Here is a 23,101-nt window from a genome sequence, read left to right as displayed (position 1 = left end):
ATGATTTATTTTGAAACTAATAGCTTGAATATTTAATAATTCAAGGAAAAAAGACTGAATAATATAATTGGCGTTTATTGGATTTTAACATCATTACAAGAATAATTCATAAATTTAAATAAATTAGTCCTGGTTTAGTATTATTGCAAAATTATAGCTTTTTTAAGAAGTTATGTAAACTTTTAAATGAAATTTATAATTTTTTTAAAATTTTTAATTATTTTTTTTTAATTTTTAATTATGAGCATATTTTGAAAGAAATGTATTGTAACCGAATTAAAAAGTCAGAAGTTTAAAATCGAAGGGCTTCGGTTTCAGATACTGATTCCACCTGTAAGCGGCAATCGAATTCATGATACACAACATATTCTAACTGGAGGTAAACTACAATTATATCGGTGTAGTGGAAAAGTATGTTTCAAAATGGGGATTCATTCGAAAAATCGAAAATGAATGGCATTCATCGTATTCAAAACAAATTCCAATATTTTTTTAGATATTTGTAATAGCTATTTACTATTGCAGCTATCATATTTAACTTCGAATATAGGAAATGAAAGTTTTCTTACTGGTGTTTGAATATTTCCTTAAACTTTTGAGGAAAATATGCAATAACAAGATTTATTAATACTTTTTGAAGTATAGGAAATAGGTGTCGAATATTCAAAAACTTAATTTTCAAATAAATAAATAAATAGATAAAATAAAATAAATAAATTGTTATCAGTATTTTATGTAAAATTTGTGTAAAATTCATATTTTCATTAATAATGCTTATTATAAATCTAACGAAATGGGCATTTTTAAATATTTCATGTTAAGTCATTTTAAAGCGCCAAGTAGAGAGATAAATAGCCAAAATATTCTCCAACTTTGAAAGACAGCATCCTTCATCATTCCTCCTGCTGTTCTTCAAATGAGAAAATTCCGGTAATAGCGCGCATGCGCTCTTTGTTTAACCAATCGAAGTTTGAGAAGATGTTGGGGTACCTAATATATCACTTTATTAAATTCGGTGGTATTTAGGTAGTTTGTGAATTTCAAAATTATAATGTGCAAAAATATGGAATATTCCAGATTTTTTTTTGTTTCTATTATGTATTTATTCGCTTAAAAAAAAATTCAGTGGATGAATTCAAATTTCATCTGCTTAAAAATACTTTTTAAGTTTGATTTATTTGAAACTATTATTGTGGAAATTTGATTTCCAAAATTAAAGTATAAAGATTAAAAAAAATGTTAATAAGATATAGTAAACTGTTAAATGGATATAACATGAACAAGGAAACGTTTTGCACATTTAGACAAATAAACATAACAATTACAATAGTTGAAAACAATTGCAGAAGGTTTTACATTTCAAATTATTTTTAATTGAAAATGTTGGAATATTTTAAATTCATGCGTCTTTATAGCTAAAAATTAAGTGTAACTTAACACTTCTTATTGATTTGTTTAACAATGCACAATACTGATTTAATCTCAGTGATAAAATGTGTACATCAAACAGAAACAAAAACAGACATATCATTTACATTAAAAAAATGAAAGCAATTTTAAGCTAAAAATTCTTTCAGGAAACTTTTGTACATTTCTTTAATTTTGATCAGATTTAAAATGATAAATCCCAATAATTTTAAAACTTTTTTTTTTGTTGACTTTGCAAAAAAAAAAAAAAAAAAAAAAATCAAGTAAATGTTGTAAAATGATAATCATTGTAAATTAAAATTATTTCTATTATATTATTGCAGCCGAATTTTTTAACGTTTAAGTAAATGATATTAAAAAAATATCGAGATTTTGAATTCTTACCTTCAGGATGCATACTGGAGTATATTTTAGCTAAAAATGTGGCTTGTTTACATTCATAACTTGAAAACATTCAGAATGTTTTGTTGAACATAAAACGGACATTCATCACTATCATTAGCAACATTAATTCTGAGTCAAAATCCACTTTGGAACAACTATTTTAAACGCAGTCAGCAACGTATTTTTCAGATAGCCAGATTTATCTGAAACAAAAAAAAAAATATTTATTTTTAAATATATATCTGATTAAAAAAGATGAATTGCTTTGATTTTGAAACATTATCAAAAACAGTAAAATTTTTAATTTTTTTAACACTCAGTTAATATAAAAACCAAATATCAACTTCCTTTGTTAAGAACAACCGACAGTATATGTTGTTGTGACTTATGACACTTTATAAGACCGGCGATAGTTATCTGTCAGCGATTTAAGCCGAGTGAGCGTCTCTTGTTTTTTCAGAAATTTTCATTTTCTAATTTCAAAATTTCATTATAAAAGAATGTAAATCATTCTCCCGATAATATCCATATAAAATAAAATCTTTTATCAACCTAATTTAATGGAAATGATTATAGAATAATTAAATATGAATGATTATAGATGAACATAGAAGAACTGTGATTCATAGCATCGATTAAAATTCAGTAGCTGTATTACATTTTCTATAATTAGAGTAGATTTACAAGTTTCATGCGGAATTTTCAAATATAGCGAACCTGAATGATATTTATGAATTTATTTATATTAAAAATCATATTAATTAAAAATAATGCATGAAAATTTTTTAAGTAATACAATGAGTACATGTTGGAGAATGAAATGAATGAAAATGAAAACATGTTTGAATAAAGTTTGCTCTTTAAAATTTCATAAATGTTTACAATATCTTCATCAACACTGTTAATATTAAAAGCATGCAAGATGTAGGATATTATGCGTCTTACAACATAAAAGTAAATTAATTATAGTAATGAATTCTAAAAGAATTCATTCTGTTTCTAAAGAATTGTTATTTCCGTTTTCAATTCTTATAACGATATAATCTTTCGATATTACTGTAATAAGCAGTATTGTAAATAAATTGTATAGAAATGCTTTTTAATTATACAAGTAATTATAAAGTATAGGAGGGATATCATAGTGTAAAAACTAGCATTTGTAATTGTTAAAATTAAACATTTTTCTCTAAAAAAATTGTTACATTACAAATAGTAAATTAATAAATAAAGCAAATTTATTTCATCATGAGTATAATTTAAAAGCAAAAAGTATTCAAATTTCTTATATTTTTTAAAACCCAAATGAAAGAGATTGTAGTGTTACTTACTTGATAAATAAAAACATGGAGTTAATCCTAAGTTTGAATCATAAACTCTAACAAGTCCTATACATCAATTCACAACAAGAGAGAAGCTCTGAGCACCTCGAGGTAACAACGTGTAAATATGAGTGCGAGCAATTCAAAATCTGCCGCTCCCCGAGATAAAAAAGTGAGAATATGGAGGGGGAAAAAAGCGAATCCGCTTCACAATACCGACTGATTGCGGAACCGGTTCCCAATGTCAGGGGGAAAGAAATAGGGAGGGGGGAAAATTTATGCCGTACGTCACATCGTAAAACGGAACGAGCGATTCCTAATGTGTCCTATTTCTGAATAAATGGTACTTAAAAATATTTATAATTTCTTATTAATGAGATAATAAAAACAATTTAATTTAAAATTAGAAGCGATAGGATTAAATAAAAATATTTCCACCTTTTTAAAATTCTGTATAATTACAATTCGTTCGCAGATGTACCTCATTCGAATAGAAAGAATTTTTAAACCAGCTAGAAAATTTGTTCTTGTTTTTTTTTTTTTTTTTTCACATTCTTAGCTACAAAGAACAGAAGAAAATGTTTTATTTCGATTTCGGAAAGAAAAGTATTAATAATTTCTGAATAAAATAGTTTCCAAATTTCATTAAATTCTTAAAGTATAAATGAAAAAATAATTTTTTCATTTAATTGGTTTAAAGAAATAGGTTTTTATATAAATTTTATGCTTCATAAAAGTATGCATTCCAGACTGTAGAAAACACTAATTATTATAAGCTACTTTTAGCATAATGAATAAGTAACTACAAACGCAGAATTTTTAATTTAATGATGAATAATTATATTACATAAATTTTGGAACTGGAGTTTTCTCTCTAGAATTATTAACGTAGAAAACAAATTAATAGGAAAAAACATTTTATAATATTGAATAAAGAGGACCAATAATTTTTAAATTATCATTCATGTAGTTATTATAATCATTATTTATCATTTTAGAATTTTCATTTTCCAGTTTTATGTTTGACATATAGGAAATCTATTTATTTCTTTTCTAATGTGCTTGAAGAACATGTGGAAAACTATTTAGAGGCATTTATTATTATTTTTTTTAGTAATTTTAATGAAATTGTTTGTTCAAAATTAAACTACAAAATAAAAATAATTAATATTATTTTCAGTTTTCTACTGTTTTATAATTCGTGAGTTCAGCTAATTCAGTAATAATTACCTTGATAACTACAATGCCCAATAACTACAATTTCCCTTCGCTAAACCAAATAAAGTAAAAAATTGAATTAAAATATATTTTATATTTTTATTATTTTACTACAAATTTTTGCAACGCACGTCAAGTAATCAACATGATTTGTTTTCTAAATATGCTGCAAGAGGACTACGGATATGTCGCAACAGGAATTTTCGACTGTATTCTGTATGATATAGTAAGATTTGTATGATATGCGCAGTTGTCATGTAACTCCGACGTCTCGTGAACTGGTATTATTGAGTATTTCTATTCATAAAATCTCGACCTTGAGAAGATACCAGATAAGCAGACCTCGGCCACACCCAACTCTTTTAGAATTGTTGTTATTATATTTTTTATAAAACACATGTGGCTATACATCATATGATTATATTTTATTTCCATTGTATCCTCAGACTTCGCTCGTGTACTGTGCTACTTATCTTTGGAGGGGGGGGAGAGGGGATTAAACGAAGGAAAGATGAAGAATATCTTGAATTAATCCGCTAGGAGAGAAAGTCATACTTTAATTTTTACTGCTATTCAGTAAAATAGGACAGTTTATTGTTACAATAATGCAATACAGACCAGCTGAAAAAGAATCGTAGGAAGTAAAAACATATGTCTGCTTTACTTTCATCTGTCTATATTGCGAATGGGGTGTTTCCCTTCATTTTAATATAAATAAAATAATCAAAAAAATTTTGGTATCGTTATGTTCATTCACCCGCTTTTCAGAAGCCAGGGACAGGAGGGGGAAGGAGAAAAAAAAAGTTCCAGCTGTATTCGATAGGAACGGACAGGTGATATTGGGAGGTCGAAAAATCGTTAGAGGGTGGATAGGAGGGAGATACGTGAATGTATCGATTAGGAATGCAGTTTTGGGTATTAAAAATGCGGTAGATATTTTTAAAACGATCTTATAGTGTCGTCTTTGAAAAAAGAGATACATGCACATAATTTTTATGAAAATACAAATTTTGAAATTAACGAAATTTGATTAATATTTTTTAAAAAATGCACCTTTTTTATTATTAACTAAATAGAAATATTTTATGTTCGTAAAAATGATCAAATTCATTTAATTAAATATTTTAAAAAATGGTATTATATAGGGGCAAAACAAAATTGTTTTTCTTCTGAAATTATGTAATGGTAAAGTTTTGCTACACAACTGCAAATTTGTGTAGAAAAAAAAGCAATTATTAAAAAGGAAAATTGTACAATGCTAAAATAAATAAATAAAACATACATGATATAATTTATATTTTATAAATTATTAATATTTAAAACATATAATGAAATTCTTAATATTTAATTTTTGTGTCAATAAATTCAACATATTGTTTGCAAAAAAGACAGGAATAAAACTAAGACTTATAAACTTTTTAACTTCTAGTTTCTAATCTTGAATGAGTTAGACTTGGAGGTGTTCAAATATCTTGAGTTAGTTTTTATTATTGAGTATGTGCGGGAATACAAAAATAAAATAGTTTGTTCATAAAACTTATTATAATCTTATCGTGTTTTGCATAACAATCAATTAGTTACAACATGCTAAAGATATTTTGGAGTATTTCTATTTCCAATTACATTGCTTGCTTTTGAAAATTTAAATAATTTAAACAATAATTAGTAAAGAAAATTTCAATTTCATTCTAATTGGATGATGTTTATTTAAAGACAGATTATCAATAACTTACGCGACACGACATACATGATTTTAAAAAAAATCGCTTAAAATGCTCTACAGTTTAGGCAATTAAACCTAAATATGATTAAATTTCGCATGTAGTTATTTTTTGGGCGTTAAGTACTATCAAGGAAGAATTCTCCAAAGTTTTTTCAGCTTTTTTTATTAAAAATTAATCAAAACGTCACTGTTTTCCTTAAAAGATATTTTTACAGCGCTTTAAAATTGCCACTGAAAAATGGAATACACTTTAAGAATGCCACTGAAAAAATAAGTTTTTCAGTGGCATCATTTTTTTTCCTGCATAATCTTTTTCTTCGAGTTTAGTAATTTTTTTAAAGTATTCTGAGTATATTTTACATTAATATTTTCACGGTTTCATTTATTGGATTTATTCGTATTGCGACAATGTTAAATATATATTTTTTGCATGCACATTATGGCTGCAATGTAATTAATACTAAATTTAAAGTAATGAAAGACGAATCGAGTCTGAAACATAATCATGCTGCAATATTTCGGAATAGAGGTTCGAGCCTTCTTTAAATTTTGCATATTTTTTACAAATTATGCCTTGCATTCTTTGAAGTAGTATGAAACAGTATTTTTCTTCGATGCAGAATTCACTTTAAAGATTTTATATAGAATTTTTGATAATTTTTTGGTGATTTCATTCATTTTATAAAAATTTAACAAATTATATAAAAAATGTGATTGTTTTGGAACCGCCCCCCCCCCCTTCAGCAAAATCGTATTCGAGTTACATTTATTTCGTTGTAATTATTATTTTTTTAATACAAAGATAAGGAAATTAATGGAAGCTAGATTAGGAATTAAAATAATTTAATGCGACTATTAACATAGTTGTAGCTATTAACTAACGAATTTTCTCTTTTCATATGAATGTTCTCTTATAAATATAAACGCTCTTATAAATATGTAGAAACCCTTTCATTTTTATCATATTCTGATTGAATAATAACTTGATTAAATATTCTTCTTTAAATTGGTTGAATTATATCTCAAAGTATAATCTCTTATTTCCAGTTTATAATTAAATAAGATCTTTATAAGAAAAATTATCATTTATGGCTAATTTTCAAACCAAGAATTTAAGTTTTTTTAATCAAACAATATCGTTTTGTGTAAGAAATTGTTATCATTATCGTTTCTTAACTGAAAGAACAAACATGAAAATCATGGTATTTCAAAGATCCATCGGAATTCTCGTTCTTAAAATGTTGGAGAAGTTATATAAATTCTTCTTACTTAAAACCGACAGAATTGTGCCATTAAATCAGAACGACCTACTATTAACTTCCGGGGCCCTGTTTTTCGACTTATAGGGAAATGCAGCGATATAAACCCTAAATATCAGCTTATAAGAGAATCTTAAACCTATATTCAACATAGCTGGACCGATAGCCATTTCACGAGGCTTTATTTAATGTTATACTATCAAAGTTTCAATTGAATATGGGCTTTGCAGGAATCTTCCCCCTTTCCCTAAGAGAATGCTTTAGAAATGGCGGATGTTTCATCTCTGGATGGGAATAGGGTAGGGTGGGGGAGAGGAGGGAAGCTTAGGTATAGAATGCACGTACACGTGGTTTGTGTCGCAGCTGCACACTCCATCTGTGATGCGTTGCTATAGCAACTGAACACAGATGGGGTGTAACAACCGTTACATAACTGTTCTCCTTCCATGTATAGAATTTCGCGCACTATGTGAGAAAAGGAGAGAGTGCAAGCTGTTCTGCATCGCTTTTGAATGACTTTCTTATGAAATAATATTTGAAATATTTTTTGTTATGTTAAGTATTATCGAAACGTAAATTCATGGAATTTTAATAAAGCTTTGGTCAAAGACGCTCCTTCTAGAAAAGTTAATTTCAAACAATTACAGAAAATTTATATTTAATCAACAATTCTTATAACTTATAATCTGAAAATTTAGTTAGTATGTGACTTATCAAGAAATGGACGATAAAATTTTAAAGCTCCAAGCATTTAAATTTTTGTGTTATTAATTAAATTCTAGTAACTCTAAAATTCGAATAAGGGTTGATATTTTTTTGCTCGTTCTGGAATCAAAGGATATTGTATTTTAAACTGCCCTTATTGTCAAGAAAGTCGTTGAATAAAATATTAAATAAGATTTGATTAAACTTTAAATATTAAAATCAATTCCCAAAAACAGTAACAAACAAAAGATTTCAAAAAGAAAAAAAAAAAAAGAATTCTATGGCAGCATTTTTGAAATTTCTTTAAAATTATTCATTATCATAAAGTTGTTCGGATGCAGTAAACAAGAAAATTCAATTCAATTAGATTTTTTTTCCTGCACTCATTTACTCTTTCATTTTGACTCTAAATGACCAACTAATATTAAGAATTTTTGAAGTGATTAAATATTTTCTTTCTTTTGATTTATGTTTGACAAACAACAGTTAGTAATACAAAGGCAATTTTAATAATTTTTATTAGTATAAAGAAAAATGTATAAAAACACTGATTTAAGTAATGTGAAAAAGAAATATATTATTAATTTAAAATTAATTAAGCCAAATCTAATCTCGAATTGAGTAATATTTAAATTTAATCACTTATGGAGAAACAGCTACAAAGATTTCAAAAGTGTAGTAAATCTTAAATGAAAGACCAACAAAAAAAAAAAAAAAAAAAAAAAAAAAAAGAACCAGATTTTACAATTGCATAGAGACTGCTATCTCTATGACTGTAAGATAAATTAATGTTATGATAATTCTAATGTCAAACATCATAAAATTTACTCATAATATATTATTTTATAATATCGTTTTAAAACAAAACAAAAAAAAATTTTACTTTCATTGATTGTGATTGTAACAAATTAATTTTCGAAAAGACCACCATAAAAATCTTTTGAGATCGCATAATATCAAGTTACATCCCTAGACTTCAAAACTAATTACAATGATTTGCAACACATTATTTGCCCTTTTTGCTATATTTTTTGTATTAAGAATCAGGATTTCATTCGGATTGTTAATATTAAGTGCTGCAATATTTAATAAAATGAATGGATAAAGCTTATAATAAAGGTGGTCGTTTTAAATGAGAAAAAGCTTTTGCGTGAAATTTAGAATAATTAAATATCTAACTGTGTAATGTATAAAATCCTTTTTAAAATTAAAGTTTTTGTTCCAAAGTTTTCTGTATTTTAGTTTATATTTTTCTAAGTTTTCGGCGCTGTACGTACATCTATCAGAAATTATATTTTTAGAAATGTTATGAAATCAATGAAATGCCACATTATACTATCTACTTTTAAAAAATACCGAAATAGTTGACAAGTTTTTTTTCTACTTTTTTTTTTTTTCTAAAAACCCAAATACTTCTGTGAAATAATTTTAAATCATTCCTAAAAAATAATATCTTTTAAAAATGAAATATATAAGTTTGCGTATAACTTAGAAAGAAAATAGTATCAGAGAAACGACCGTTCTTAGATCGGCAAGATTTTCTTTTTCTTTTGTAAATCACTTTTTTTCGGAGAAAATATTTAGGTGTGAATCACATACCGATGACATATGAATATTTTTCAACCTTACTTACACATGAATTGGTTATTTCAATAAGAAAAGAAAAAAATCATGAATGCACTTAGTTTAACATGTTATTCGAAGCACTATTTGCTATATCACAGTATTCATTTTACAGTTTATCTACCACTAGCCGCCTTTGGCGACCAGCCGGTTCGCCAATCTTAATGCTCGTTAAAATTTTAATAATTAAATATTTTATGTAATTCCTACTTTAATAGCTTCTTCATCAAATATTTTAAAGCTTCAAATTTTGATAGTCATGTAATTCACTCATAATAATATAAAGTCCTTCAGCCATAACATAATATGTATCTCTCTAATTTTCTGTTAGTTCTGGTAGAATTTATGCTTAAAATTAAAATGGAAATGACTAAACTGCAATTAATATAATATTTTTTACTGAAACAAAGCATTTTTTTTAATAATATGATTACTGATAATAGAGTCACTGAGCGTTTAAACTTTATGGGCACTAAAGAATATCTTTCTTAAGTTATGTAATATCTCAAGAATTTGTCAAAAATTTTTTCTCAGATTCATCATGAACAGATCGATTCATTAACAATGTTTAATTTTAGATGCATCAAACTTCAAGAAAATAAAATGAATCGTTTAAAATAATCGGTCGAAAAAAGGTTTAAAAAACTACTTTATAAACGATGTACTTAAAACTAAAAGCATATACAAAAAAATATATAACTAACATAAATACAATTTACTTACAAAAGCATGCAACTAACCTAAAAATAATTTAAATCATCCGTTGATAATGGTTGTCATGGCAACAATCAGAATGCGCATGCGTGAATTTTTTTCGCCAGCTCCGGTAACGCAAATGCGTGAATTTTTCTACGCCAGTTGGGGTAACGCTATGCAGATTATACATTTTTAATTTCCTTTATTCTGTGTTATTTTAATTCAAAAGTACTTCAGAATGAATCTGAAACATGAATTAATTAACAATGTTTAATTTTAAATGCATAAAACATTAAGAAAATAAACAGAATCGTTTGAAATAATCCGCCGAAAAATGTTAACCCTAGCCTCATTTCTGTTGGGAGAAAAAAAAAAATTGAAGTTGGCGGTGGGGAAAATGGAAGATGTTTTTGGCGGAAAAGTTGGTGGTGGGGAAAATGGATAATTTTTTTGGCGGGAAAGTTAGTTTTTAATTGATAATTAAAATTCTAATTAAAATTTCAAAAAAAGGAACCCCAGGTGCACATTCCCGACCTCTAAGGTATACATGTACCAAATTTGATAACTGTATGTCAAATGACCTGGCCTGTAGAGCGCCAACACACACAAACACACACACATTGAGCGTTATTATAAGTATAGATTACTTATATTTTTGAACTTACACTCAGTTTCATCATTGTGAAAATATAATTGTATAAAATTTGATTCAAATTGTTTAAGCCGTTTCCAAGATAATGAGATAATTGTTCCTGTAAAGATATAAGATTTTTATTGCAGCTCGGATGTTTACTTGGTTTATTAGGTTCTGCTTGGACTGGTGGCGTCATCTCTTGGACTCTAATAGTTAGTTATAAAAAAGGCTATTTTTTGTGTGTAAAATCGTGTTTTTTCAGGAAAGACATCTACATAGATAATTTTAAGAAGTAAAATATTATCTAATTTTAAACTTTGATTCAAATTGTTAGAGCCGTTTACGAGATACACGAAATAAATAAACAAGAATTTCTCGTTTAAAGATATATGATAAAAATGCATCCAGACAGAAAAGAATTATCGAAAATTTTTTTTTCAAAGGAAATAATGCAAGTAAGTAAAAAATATGCAGACATTTTCTTGGAAAAAACTTTTGATACTTGTAGATATTTCATTCAAAAACTTTTGATACTTCAAATATTACATTGATTTTTCAAGCAATATTCTATTTCATCCATTTGGTCTTGTTTGCACTTAAAAAAAGGTGAAAAAATTCTTAGTTTTCTCCATCTACAGATCTTAAAATAGAAAAAGTTTTCACAAATTACAGTTTAGCTATTAAAATTATTTTATAAAATCAAAACGGAAAGTTATTTAATTAAAAAGGCAAAATCTGAAATCCTAAAGGGAAATTCTATAGTAACTTTTGGTTTGAATTTTGCATTTTTACTGAATATATCATGTCATCCTTGGCGAGTTTTTTGGCGATTAATTTCCGGCATGCATTAAGAGTACCAAAAGTCGAATTTGGGTTTTAGACACGTTTCTCTCTTTCGATTGGAACAAAAATTTGACACAAAACTGAGCTTATAGTCCCAAAATTTCTTTCCGAATTTGATATATTTAAGTCATTGCACTTTTGAATCATCACGATTTCTAATTTCTGAATGTACAGACTGATAGGCGATCAACCTTTTATTCGATTTGACTCAAAATTTGACAGATGTCTACAATGTAGATCTTAAATCTGTGTATCGACAAGTTATCGTAATAGCTTATATTCGAACAATCTGACAGATGGACTTCCTCTGAACAAACTGTACTCAAAATTTGATAGAAATATACAAATTTGGTGTGAAGACTGTATAGAATTTCAACAGTTAATTTAATTCAAAAGTATTTCTGAGTTATCTTTGTCACAGACAGACACATTTTCAAAAAAGTATTTTTCGAAGTCAGGGAAGTCTAAAACAAGTTGATTTGTCAAAATCTCGAGTTCGAATATTTTTTTTTTGTCATACTATACTTTTTTACTATACTTTCTTTATACTATGTACACAAGAAAGTAAAAATGGGTCTATGAAAGAAAGTAAACCAGATTTAACTAGCTTGTGCAAGACTTAATTATTTCTGCATTTTCTTTTAGTTTGAATATTTCAACCCAAAGATTTACAGTATCAGACTTTTTAGTTCCTACCTGAGACGGTTGAACAGCTATTTGATATTTGTTGTTTTCTTAGCCTAACATTTTTTTTTTGTGAGTTCAAATTTTAATTAATGTTTAACCAATACAAGTAACAATCATTGCAGTTACGTATATATGTTCCGCATTTCCTAAACGATTAGGCCGATTTCAACTTAAATTTGTTTACTTATTCTTGAAGACAAGAAAAAAAAATTCCGTCAAATTTTCAAAGAGCAAAAGTGAGTTAAATAAGGAATTAGTTAAAATTTTGTTTTCTTTATACTAAATTTAAAATAACCGATATTTTGACTTTTTTCTTTGGTAGTTTTGAAACAAATAATCTTACCATTTTAATGATAGTAGCCTCATTTTTATTCTATATTTCTTTCCATTGTAAGTAATTCTTAAAAAAAAATACAAATCAAGAAAAGTGATGTTAACTTTGAACTATTTTTCCAATATATATGTTTTAAATTTTTATTTCATTTTAATAATATCTTATCAGATTTTCATACGCATCAAAATAATGATTTCACATTGCTTAAAAAGCATTATCATTGATTTTATCTGAGTAATAAGGCAATAATTCAATGAGGCAAGAAAAATAAAATCCCTTCTACTTAACTTAATAAAACATATTTGACGACAGCATTCACTTTTGAAAATGAAAATTTAACCAATATTTTCTCTTTTTAACACAGAAATTTGAGTAAATTATTTCGAAAATAATTTACAGCATCATAAAATTAAAACTTTTGCCTTTTCAGCGATTTTCAGTTTCATTTTTGTAGAATTTGGTCTTTTGATTATTAGTTAGAAATTAATTTAAAATAAGGAAATTTGTTACTACTCTTTTATTAGGACATTCTAAGATTTTAAACTATCCAACTTCTATTTTTTAAATTTTTCTTTTATCTTATCCATATTTTTTGACATTTTTAATAGTATTGAAGTTGTGATTTAATGTTTTTCTATCATACATAGGTCAATCGCTCAGATTTAGGCAAGAAAAGTAAAAGCTTTTCTGAGCAAATGAAACAAATATTCAGCGACAGCAGCGATTTTAGACTAAGAGAAATAACTAAAATTTTGCCTGTTCCACATAAAAACTTCGTGGAACATTATTTCAGAAAATTTATTTTATGCCATTTTAAGATTCAAAGTTTTACTTTTCTAATTAAAACAATTTAATTTTTGTAATTTTTTAATCGATATTAATTGTTTAGAAAATTTAGTGCAGACGATTCTGAAAAAAGGTAATTTATACGCACTAATTTGTTAAGACAATGTTAAAACTGTCAGATCCTTTACCATTATTAAATTTTTTTTCTTTTATTTTAATATGTAACTGTTAGTAATGTGTTTTGTTTGTTTTAAAGCAGTGATTTCATGATGACCAAAATAAAACATAAGTACACCGTTCAAATTCAAACGAAGGCTCGGAAAAACTTCAAGTTTACTGAAATTTATTTTGAAGTTTCTATTAATGAAAAATTAACTATTTAATTAATAGTTTTTAGACTTTTTCTTATATTTTAGCATTTGTGAGAAAAATTTGAAGGATTAATATAACAAATATTTCAAATTTAAGGAGAAAATCAGCTATCGTTTGGATTTAAAATCTTCTGCTACAGTTGATATTTTGATTAAAAAGCATTACAGACGATAAAAAGATTTTATTATGTTTATACTGGAAACAGATAGATATAGTAAAGTTAGTTATAGTATAGTTATAAAAAAGTTACGTTAGGTTTATGTTAAAAAAATTACACATAAAAGCATTTTAATCCCTGGTAGTGCAAGGTATATCATCTAGTTGTCTATAAATTTCATCAAACAATAAAAATTGTAGCCTCACAATGCAAAGTATTGGACGAATTACTAACTGTTTTTGATGAAAATGTTTCTAAGAAGTCATTCTTTTCCAACATGTAATTGGTCCATAAAATGATTCTATTTTTGAGAATGCATTTATTTTCCTTATAAATTAATCTTACCAAGATTCTTAATGAGTTTAAAAAATATATTCATCATAAGTACACTTATATCCTAGTAAATTAAAAAAAAATGAAATTATGAGGAAGACAATTCCAGAAATTCAGAAAACAAATTTTCAAAGTTATGTTAAATGTTGTGATGATATACTATTTGTCTGAGAAGAATTATGCTAAAGCCTTATTACTAAATTAGTAAAAAGTTCGCCAAGCGATCCAATCTTGGAAAATGATAAAAAAAAAAAAAAAAATGTAATAAATTCCGACGCTTTGTTAAAGAAACGTTTGTGACTGAAACCTTCCGACCTGTCATATTTGGCGAACTATCGTTTGAAAAAATTGTAATTTGGTAATCATAACGAAATCTTTAACAAGACAAAATTCGAAGTAATTAGTGAAATTCAATTTAAAAAAAATCGAAAATTCTGGATTTTGCAATTAAAAAATCCAGAACACAATCACTCTGGCTAAGGTTGTCATTTTTAAAAATTTGCTTTTAATCGCAGTAACTATAAAGTGCATACAAAAAATATATTTAATTTCCTGTATATAAACATGTAGCTAAAGAAATGGGAACAGTGTTGTAAAATAGAGTTTAAAATATTTAAAAAATTATTAAAATAAAAAATTATGCAGAAATAAAATTGGTATTACTGAAAGACTGATTTTTTCAAATTTTAAAGCAATGTAAAAATGAATTTGCGTGCTATAAATTACTCCGAAATTATTGAGGTGAAGCATTAATATTTCGACTAATTTTTAATCTAAATTCTGATTAAAATTTTGAAAAATCTCTCATAGAGAGTGCTTACTACCTTCCCCTTCCTCCACCTTAAAAAAACTCTATATTGCAATTTCCTTTAAAATTTGTGACCTGGTGTTTTTTTATTAATAAATTTAATCACTAACCTAGTCCTTTCTTAAGAAAACGAACCCGAAAATTTTTTTGCAAGACAGTACTTACAGGAAGAAGAAAATGTCAAAAATTCAGATCGCTGCCATGAGAAGGAGTAGAAATATAACTACACTGATTACTATAGCGAATAAATGTTGCCAAAACTTACGTTCTTATTTACAATATAAATTCCACGGTGAAATAAATATCTGCATTTTTTTATGCAAGTAAATGTGAGGTGTTTCCTATGTCATGACTTGGAAGCAGGACAAAATTACGGCTATTGTTAATATACTAATGCTGTACTCTGAGCAAGCAATTATAGTTTATTCATCGGTGGAACTGTGCATTTTTATTTTCTCATATACTTAGTATAGAGAAAGTATAGTGATCTCGAAAAAATTCGTACTTGAGATTTTGACTATTCATCACGTTTTAGGCCTCTCTCTGAATTTGAGGAAAAAAATTCTGGAAAATGTACGACTGTCTGTCCATGACAAAGATAACTCAGAAACTTCTTTTAGCTAGATGGTTGACATTTGGAATACGGTCTTAACGCCAAATTTGCAGATATTTATCAAATTTTGAGTAACATCTGTTCTTAGGAAGTCCGTCTGTTCTAATGTTCATCTGTTAATACGATAATTACAAAACAGAGAGAGAGCTGCTCAGTTTTAATATCTGTAGTGTAAGATGCCTGTCAAATTCTGAGCCAAATCCGACGACGTGTTTACTGTATGTCGGTCTGTAATTTCAAAAACAAGTAAAGGCTGTGATTCAGAAACACAATGACTTAAGTGTATCAAATTAGGTATGGGATTTTATGATTACAAGTGCAGTTTCATGTCAAATCTTTGTTTCAATCGATTGAGATAAACGAATCTAAAGCTAAAATTGGTTTTTCGGACACTATTAACCGCATACCTGAAATTAACCGCCAATTAACTCGCCAAAGATGACACGATAAATTCAGTAAAAATGCTAAATTCGCGCCAAAAGTTAATATTTCGTAACTCTTGTACGTCATTGCCATGTAAAGCCTTTTCTTGCATGATAAGTTTATTAGAGAGTATGCGGGAAAGTTTTGAAGAGACCACTCCCACTGGTTTCAACTGCATGGTTGATTTATAAAGGTATAAGAATTTTTCAACTGTTTTACTTTCAGAACTGTATTGCGTTCAGAAGAACTTTCAGAATTATGTCAATGTGTTTATCGATATGTATACGAAAATAATAGCCGAAAACCGCAATCAAGTAGATGTAAGAACTTTAGCATGTAGCATTAAATCGAAATTATGAGCTATATCAAAATTCAGAGCAAATCCATCCGCGCGTCGATTGTTTGCATTATAAAACACACAAAAACTATTCCCATTTACAAAGTTTTTTAATGCTTCAGGTTGAACGAAAATATCATATATGATTTAGATTACTTTAACTGTTTGCCCGTGCGTTTCCATTTACTTTAAAAAATAAATATTACATGTATTTGGGTATTGTAGCTCCATCTAGTGGAAATAAAAATCGTTTATTATTGTGGAAAGAATTAAAAATATATATCTCTACAATTTTTATGCTGTGGGATTGCATTTTTATTTGACACTATGTGAGAAAGATCCGAGGCGATTACTTCCGTTTTTTTTTAACAATTGTGCAAAATTTAAACACTTTCCACTACACTATTCTTAAGCCATTACACCCTTAAGATGGGACACATCATGGCGAGAAATATCAAAAGCAATGTAAACTTAGCATAAGACGAACATAAAAGGCCCATGCACACACTGTGTTATACAGTACAATATTTAGCTAAATGCTTAAACGACATGCGCATTTACAATTATCAAGTGACTGACTATTATCTTCATATGAATTTACTCCCTTTCCAAATAGCAAATTGACTTTGCAGTAATGGCTTGAGTAATACGGAAAACTTAAAGTAAAGATGTGAAAAACTGAAAAATAATTTTTAACGACAATATCAAATTTCAATATAAAGGATTCTATCACGAGTTGCATTAGAAGGAATGAAATATTTTTTGATGCTTGGATTTATAAGTTTGTGTAAGTAATAATAAATTTAAAACAAATTTTGAAAAAAACAACAAACCTAAATTTATTTACTTGTAAAGCATTCTGCATAAACCATTGCTTTAGTTAAAAGTATTTCAGAAACTTTACTGAAAACAAGCGATATAAAAAAGTAAAAGTAACGCATTAGAATTAAAATACTGTAGAATATAAACGTTTTTTAAATAATTATCAAATTTATTTTAAATTAGTATAATCACATGTTTTCCTCTCCTTAATAATTATCTCAGAAACATTTGATTAGATCTGAAAATCAAAAGAAAACGACTCTAAATTTATAAATCCATCTATTCTCTACCGATAATATTTTTCAGGAAAGACTAAAAATAACAACCTTTGTTTCCTGTAATCTTATTATTATTATTTTTGTTTCTTGGTACCACTAATCTAGCCCCTGAGATAATTCTTTATCCTCCTTCCAACAAAGACAGCGAAAAAAAAAATTAAGCCTCATTTGAATACTTTCAATAGAACGCGTGAGAACCTGGCTAGCTCAGAGACAGACAGAACAGCTGATGGTGAGCAAGTGTTCGTTCACTCAGAGGTAAACAGATGCTTTCTCAGGGTTTTTATCACTCGGTCGATGAGATAAGATTCGGAAAGACCAGCGGAAAAAAAAATAGTACTCAGATCTGTTTACTATATTTGGTTTTTCTTTTGGGAGGAATTCCGGGGAGGAGAAAAAAAAATTGCAAAAGATGTGGGAGGTCTTACAGTGGGTTGAAAACTCTCGTCTATTTCTTTAATAATGGTAGTAAAATTACCATAAGGCGTGTTTATTGAAGACTAAACAAAATGTGGTTTATTTTTTGCCTGAATGCTTGAATCTTATAACTTTAAACGAGCAATTCGTGGATATATATATTTTGTGTATCTCGGAAACGGTTCTAACGATTTGGATAAAAAAAATTATAATTAGATAAGGGTTTGCTTTTTAAGTTTATCTATACAAGTGTCTCATTAAAAAAAAAAAAAAAAAAAAAAAAAACGAATTTTACACACACTCACATACACACACCAGTTTTTTTTGTTTTTTTTTATCACTGACTATTAGAATAATTCAATTTCCACTTCGCAGTGCGGGTAATGGAGTATGGTGGACCGAATAACATGAATGGCACGTGTGTTATGGAGCCTCGGTTCGAGTCGAACTTTTCGCATTATTTTTTTACCTACGTATTTATGCTTAATATTTTTGCTTTTTAAGTCTGTATAGGTATCTTTCCCGAAAAAAGGCGTCTATACACACACACATAAAAAAGACAATATTTTTTTGTAACTAATTAGTACAGACTTTTTCTATCTGCTTTCATGCTAACAATGTCATATTGCGCCATCTCGCAAATTTGTGTGGTACTTGCATTGTTGCTATAGGATGATAACCGACTGGTATCTCAAAATTTGTGAGATGGCGCTGTATGTCATTATCCGAATACGAATACGTTCGTCGGCGTCCTGGCCTAGGGGTAGCGCGTCTTTTCCGTGATCGGGTCTTCCTGGGTTCGAGTCCTGGTACGAGCATAGCTGCTTTTTACCCTGTGTTCTAAACCGACGGGGGGGGGGCACCTCGAAATGAGGATGAGATGCTTCCGGCATGGTGGTTGGATTTTGCCCCCCTGGAGGGTACACTAATAGGTGGGGGATCTGACTCCTCCCATCGATGACGGGACGTACTTTCTTCGGGGAGGGTTGTACCTTGGCCGGTGGCGGCCCTTAGGACTCAACCACAGTTCCCGCCAATGTTGCATTTGCGGCAGTCCGGTCATTCAGTTTTCATAGTTTAAATCCGTGTACCTTCGTGGCGGGTCGGAGAGTTAGATGGCTGACTTACCCTGTGTTCTATCTGTGAGGCGTGTGATAAAAACACCTGTAAAAAGGGGTTGTACAAGCGAGTTTGTGAGTGTCATCTTCATATGAGCTAAAGTCAGACTTCTGCCCTCGGGTACTCGGGGTTTTTACCTTCAGAAACTACTGCAACCCTCTTTCTCCGATCTCTTGGACTTGGTTTGAATTGGTTTTTAATCCAAGGGGGATAAGCAACAACAACGAATCAGTTCGGCTCGCATCCAATAGCAAAAATGCAATTATTGTGTTGATCACTTCGAATAACATGTTAAACTAAGTGCGCATTCATGATTTTTTTTTTATTTAAATGACCAGTTCATATGTAGGCAAGATTGAAAATTTGTCATATGTAATCAGTACGTGATTCATATCTAAATACTTTCTCAAAAAAAAAAAAAAAAAAAAAAAAAGCACGATTTTACAAAATAAATAAATTACCAAGTGAAACGTCCTGGTACTATGAAATAATTTTCTATTTATTCCATGTGGGTTGATTGGTTGGGTTTTGTTTAATGAAGCTGGTTTTTGTTTAATATCCTGCTTAGACTATGCTGCGTCAAACACAAATTTTTTCCATTTACTCCGTGTGAGAGTAAATGGAATCACCAAATAGTCCCCTTCCATTTTTTAAATGATCATTTATTGAATGAGATCTGAAAAAAAAGCATAAAAGCAAGCTAGTACTGGTAGAATCAATTGAGCTTCGAACTTTTGAATTACATACCATTAAAGCTATTGTAGAAAATTGACCTTTTGTAAATGCGAAAAATAAATATTACTTTAAATATTCATCTATTCACAAACACGATACTCAGAGGTTTGTTTATTATTTGGCGAACAAATAGTATTATTTCAGAAACATTAGCTGTATTCTGGACACATCCGAATATTGTTTCCTTCGAATATACGTGCAATTGCCTTTACATCGCTGCTATGTTTTCACGGATTAACTATCTCTTCTATTTCTTATGGCTAATGAATTAGGATTTTAAACATTTAGTTCTTGTTTATTATTATGTTTTGAAGATTCTTTTAAAAAGTTCCTTATGTAAATAGAAAGATATATGAACATTTAAAAAATCTTCTTCATTTTAAGAAATCTTTTTAACACGCATTTCAAAATAGAAATGAGGACATTTTCAGGTGTCATGACGTCAGGAACGATTAAAATCACATAATAAAGAATTGAAATGACATTTGAATTCGTTTCAAAATATCGTAACACAATAATGTTTTAGATTTTATTTGCCTGCCTTTAGATTAATTTTTAAGCAAAAATCTAATTAAAATTTTGGGAAATCCTTAACGTGTATTATTATCCAAGAAATAACTTTTTTATTCAGTTGGTAATTCTAAATGTAACAATTTGTTTCGTAAAGTACTTTGAATAATTTTTGTGTTATGTATGGCCCATGAAATTTACAGTAAGAGCCCACAAAATATTTAGCCTATGAACTTTATGTTAGCATCCAGTTAAGAAAGCATCGAGACAATTAATAGATAAATATAGAAAATATTTAGCCTATAAAATATGTTAAAAATAAAATAATATGAATCACTGAAAAATGCAAAAAAGACCATTAATCATATTACAAATTATCAAGTGAAAGAAAAAATAAAATGATAAACTGTAAAGGTAAAGCTTATTTTTTTTTAATTGCAAGTGAACAATCAGAGTGTTCGCAAGAACCATTCGAATTCTTTCTTGCGTTGCTGTTTTCTTGCATGATATAATAATTTATTATCTGGGAAATAAAGGAAAAATTCACATGGTCTATAAGTATTTTAAAATGGAGATGTCATTTTTATGCGTGTTCACGAAACATTCTTCGAAATATTACATAAAAAAAGTTCTTTTTAAAAGAACTTTTTTAGGTTCTTAATAAATTTAAAAGAATTCTTATTGAACTAAAATAAAATGAGATGAGAATTTCGATTTCGGTTTAAAAATTTATTTATATTCGAAGAGAAAAAAAAATATATTTCAAAATTGAGTTTGTTCAAGAACATAAAATTTTATTCTTTTAATTCGATTATTACTCAATTAATTGTTCCAATTTAGTTATCTGTTTTTGAATTCCGTTCAAAGTTAAAGTTGTATAAATGTATTATATTAATCCGTAGTAATTACAACATGTTACTTAAATCATCTAAAAGTATCGAAATTTCAATGGCTGAAGCACTGCAATAGTAAGACTTCAGTTCTTGATAACGTAGACAATGGAAGATCTGATTGGTTTGATAATTATTTTGCTTTTAATTTATATCATATTCTATCAGAGTTAAATGAGGTCTCCAGGACCATTGTAATGGCTTGAAATATCTGATTTAAGACTGAATAAAGTAGTCTCAACAGATTTTAACTTACCAATCTTGGTTGCTATGTGGACTTTCAATATAATGGTGACTACTTGAAGCTTCATGTAATGAAACTACCTATGAATTACTGCTGGTTAGGGCAGTAATGATAAAGGTGATCAGGATAGACCATTTTGGCTGAAAGAATTATACAGAACGTTCCAAAATGTATATTCACGTAAGGAATAATAACCTTCATACAAGCATTAATTAATAGATGTATAATTTCTTATCAGCTAGTAGAAGTTACTTGCTTTTAATTATTTAGTACAATAATTTTGTAGTTTTAACAAACATAATTTTTGCATTAAACTCATATTTTTTTTTTTCATTTGTGGATGAATTAAATTTTTCTTTTTTCTGAGAACCTCCTGATTCGTAATATTTACTTAAATTAAAAAGCAAGAATACATCATATCACGCGTTCAAATTCTTTTTAAAAATGATTAATAGTACTTCTAGCAGATTGGTGTCCTCCGGATTACTGTTTCGATTTATATTCGGAAAATATTGACGAGCAAGTGATTCGTAGGACGAAAATTAGCATTGATATAACATATTATATCGAAATATTCCGTATTAATATAATTTATATTTAATCAAATGCATTATATCAGGATCACTTAATTTTTACTGCTTGCAATCACTTTTCAAAAATGAAGGTTTTCATAAATCCGTATGAAGATAAAATTTTTTTGATCCTCAGTATTTAAGCTAAGAAAATAAAATGAGCCAACATAAATTATTGAAATTTTGAACAATGGTCAGACGAAGATGCACGTTCTGAATTAGTATCCTACTCTCTAAATTTTCATATGATACGAATGCGAGGTTATTTGATCTAATCCGAGCTGACCCACAAATAAAATAGCTGCTCTGGAATCGGAATCGAATCAGAATTTTTTTTATAAGCGAAAACCCCATCCTTATGGTTTAAAAAATTAAAAATAAACACAATGAAACTAATTAGTACAATTAATATTTATGAAGTTTTAATGAAATCTTTTAAGTCTGTTCAAGTTTCTGAAATAATGACAATTTTTTTAGTATGGAGAAATGATCTGCTCTAAATCAAGCATCGTCAAAATCTTTTTTTGACGTTATAGAATCAACATCAACTAAGAAGTTCTGCTTTATATCACTCAAAAGCTGTCCAAAATTAAGAACGTGCATTTTAATTCCTGAAGTACCGTTTTCTCCCTTCATTTTGGAGATTCAGTTTCTGTTTTAGCCATAGTTATTTCGATATCGGAGCTCTGTATTGCTAAGATCCAAGCTCCACTTCCCTTATCAGATTGAGAAAAACATATCATTGCTTCTTCCGTGTTATCATTAAAATTTTTTTTTTTAAACATGACAAAATATAAAAAAGTTGGACGTTATCCATAAATTGCGTGGTGCG

General features: G+C 28.1%; 1 protein-coding gene across 4 annotated transcripts in view; it reads right to left on the bottom strand.

Annotated features, from left to right (window-relative positions):
* The window catches only part of LOC129972593 (protein CBFA2T1-like), a 72,101-nt gene extending 68,819 nt beyond the window's left edge, over nt 1-3,282 (bottom strand). For 2 of the 4 annotated variants that reach the window (XM_056086789.1, XM_056086784.1), the window contains exons 1-2: nt 3,141-3,282; nt 1,813-2,015 (exon numbers count right to left, since the gene is read on the bottom strand). Coding sequence is in view for 3 of the 4 variants with exons in the window: in XM_056086784.1 (XP_055942759.1) it covers nt 1,813-1,882 (70 nt within the window). In the remaining variant the exon portion in view is untranslated. The remainder of the gene's footprint in view (nt 1-1,812; nt 2,016-3,140) is intronic. The other 2 variants (XM_056086786.1, XM_056086785.1) reach the window with 2 other exon arrangements.
* Nucleotides 3,283-23,101: the final 19,819 nt, after the last annotated feature.

This window comes from Argiope bruennichi, chromosome 6, assembly GCF_947563725.1.
Source record: "Argiope bruennichi chromosome 6, qqArgBrue1.1, whole genome shotgun sequence".
NCBI classification, from domain to species: Eukaryota; Metazoa; Arthropoda; class Arachnida; order Araneae; family Araneidae; genus Argiope; species Argiope bruennichi.
This window is presented reverse-complemented; position numbering and strand designations above follow the sequence as displayed.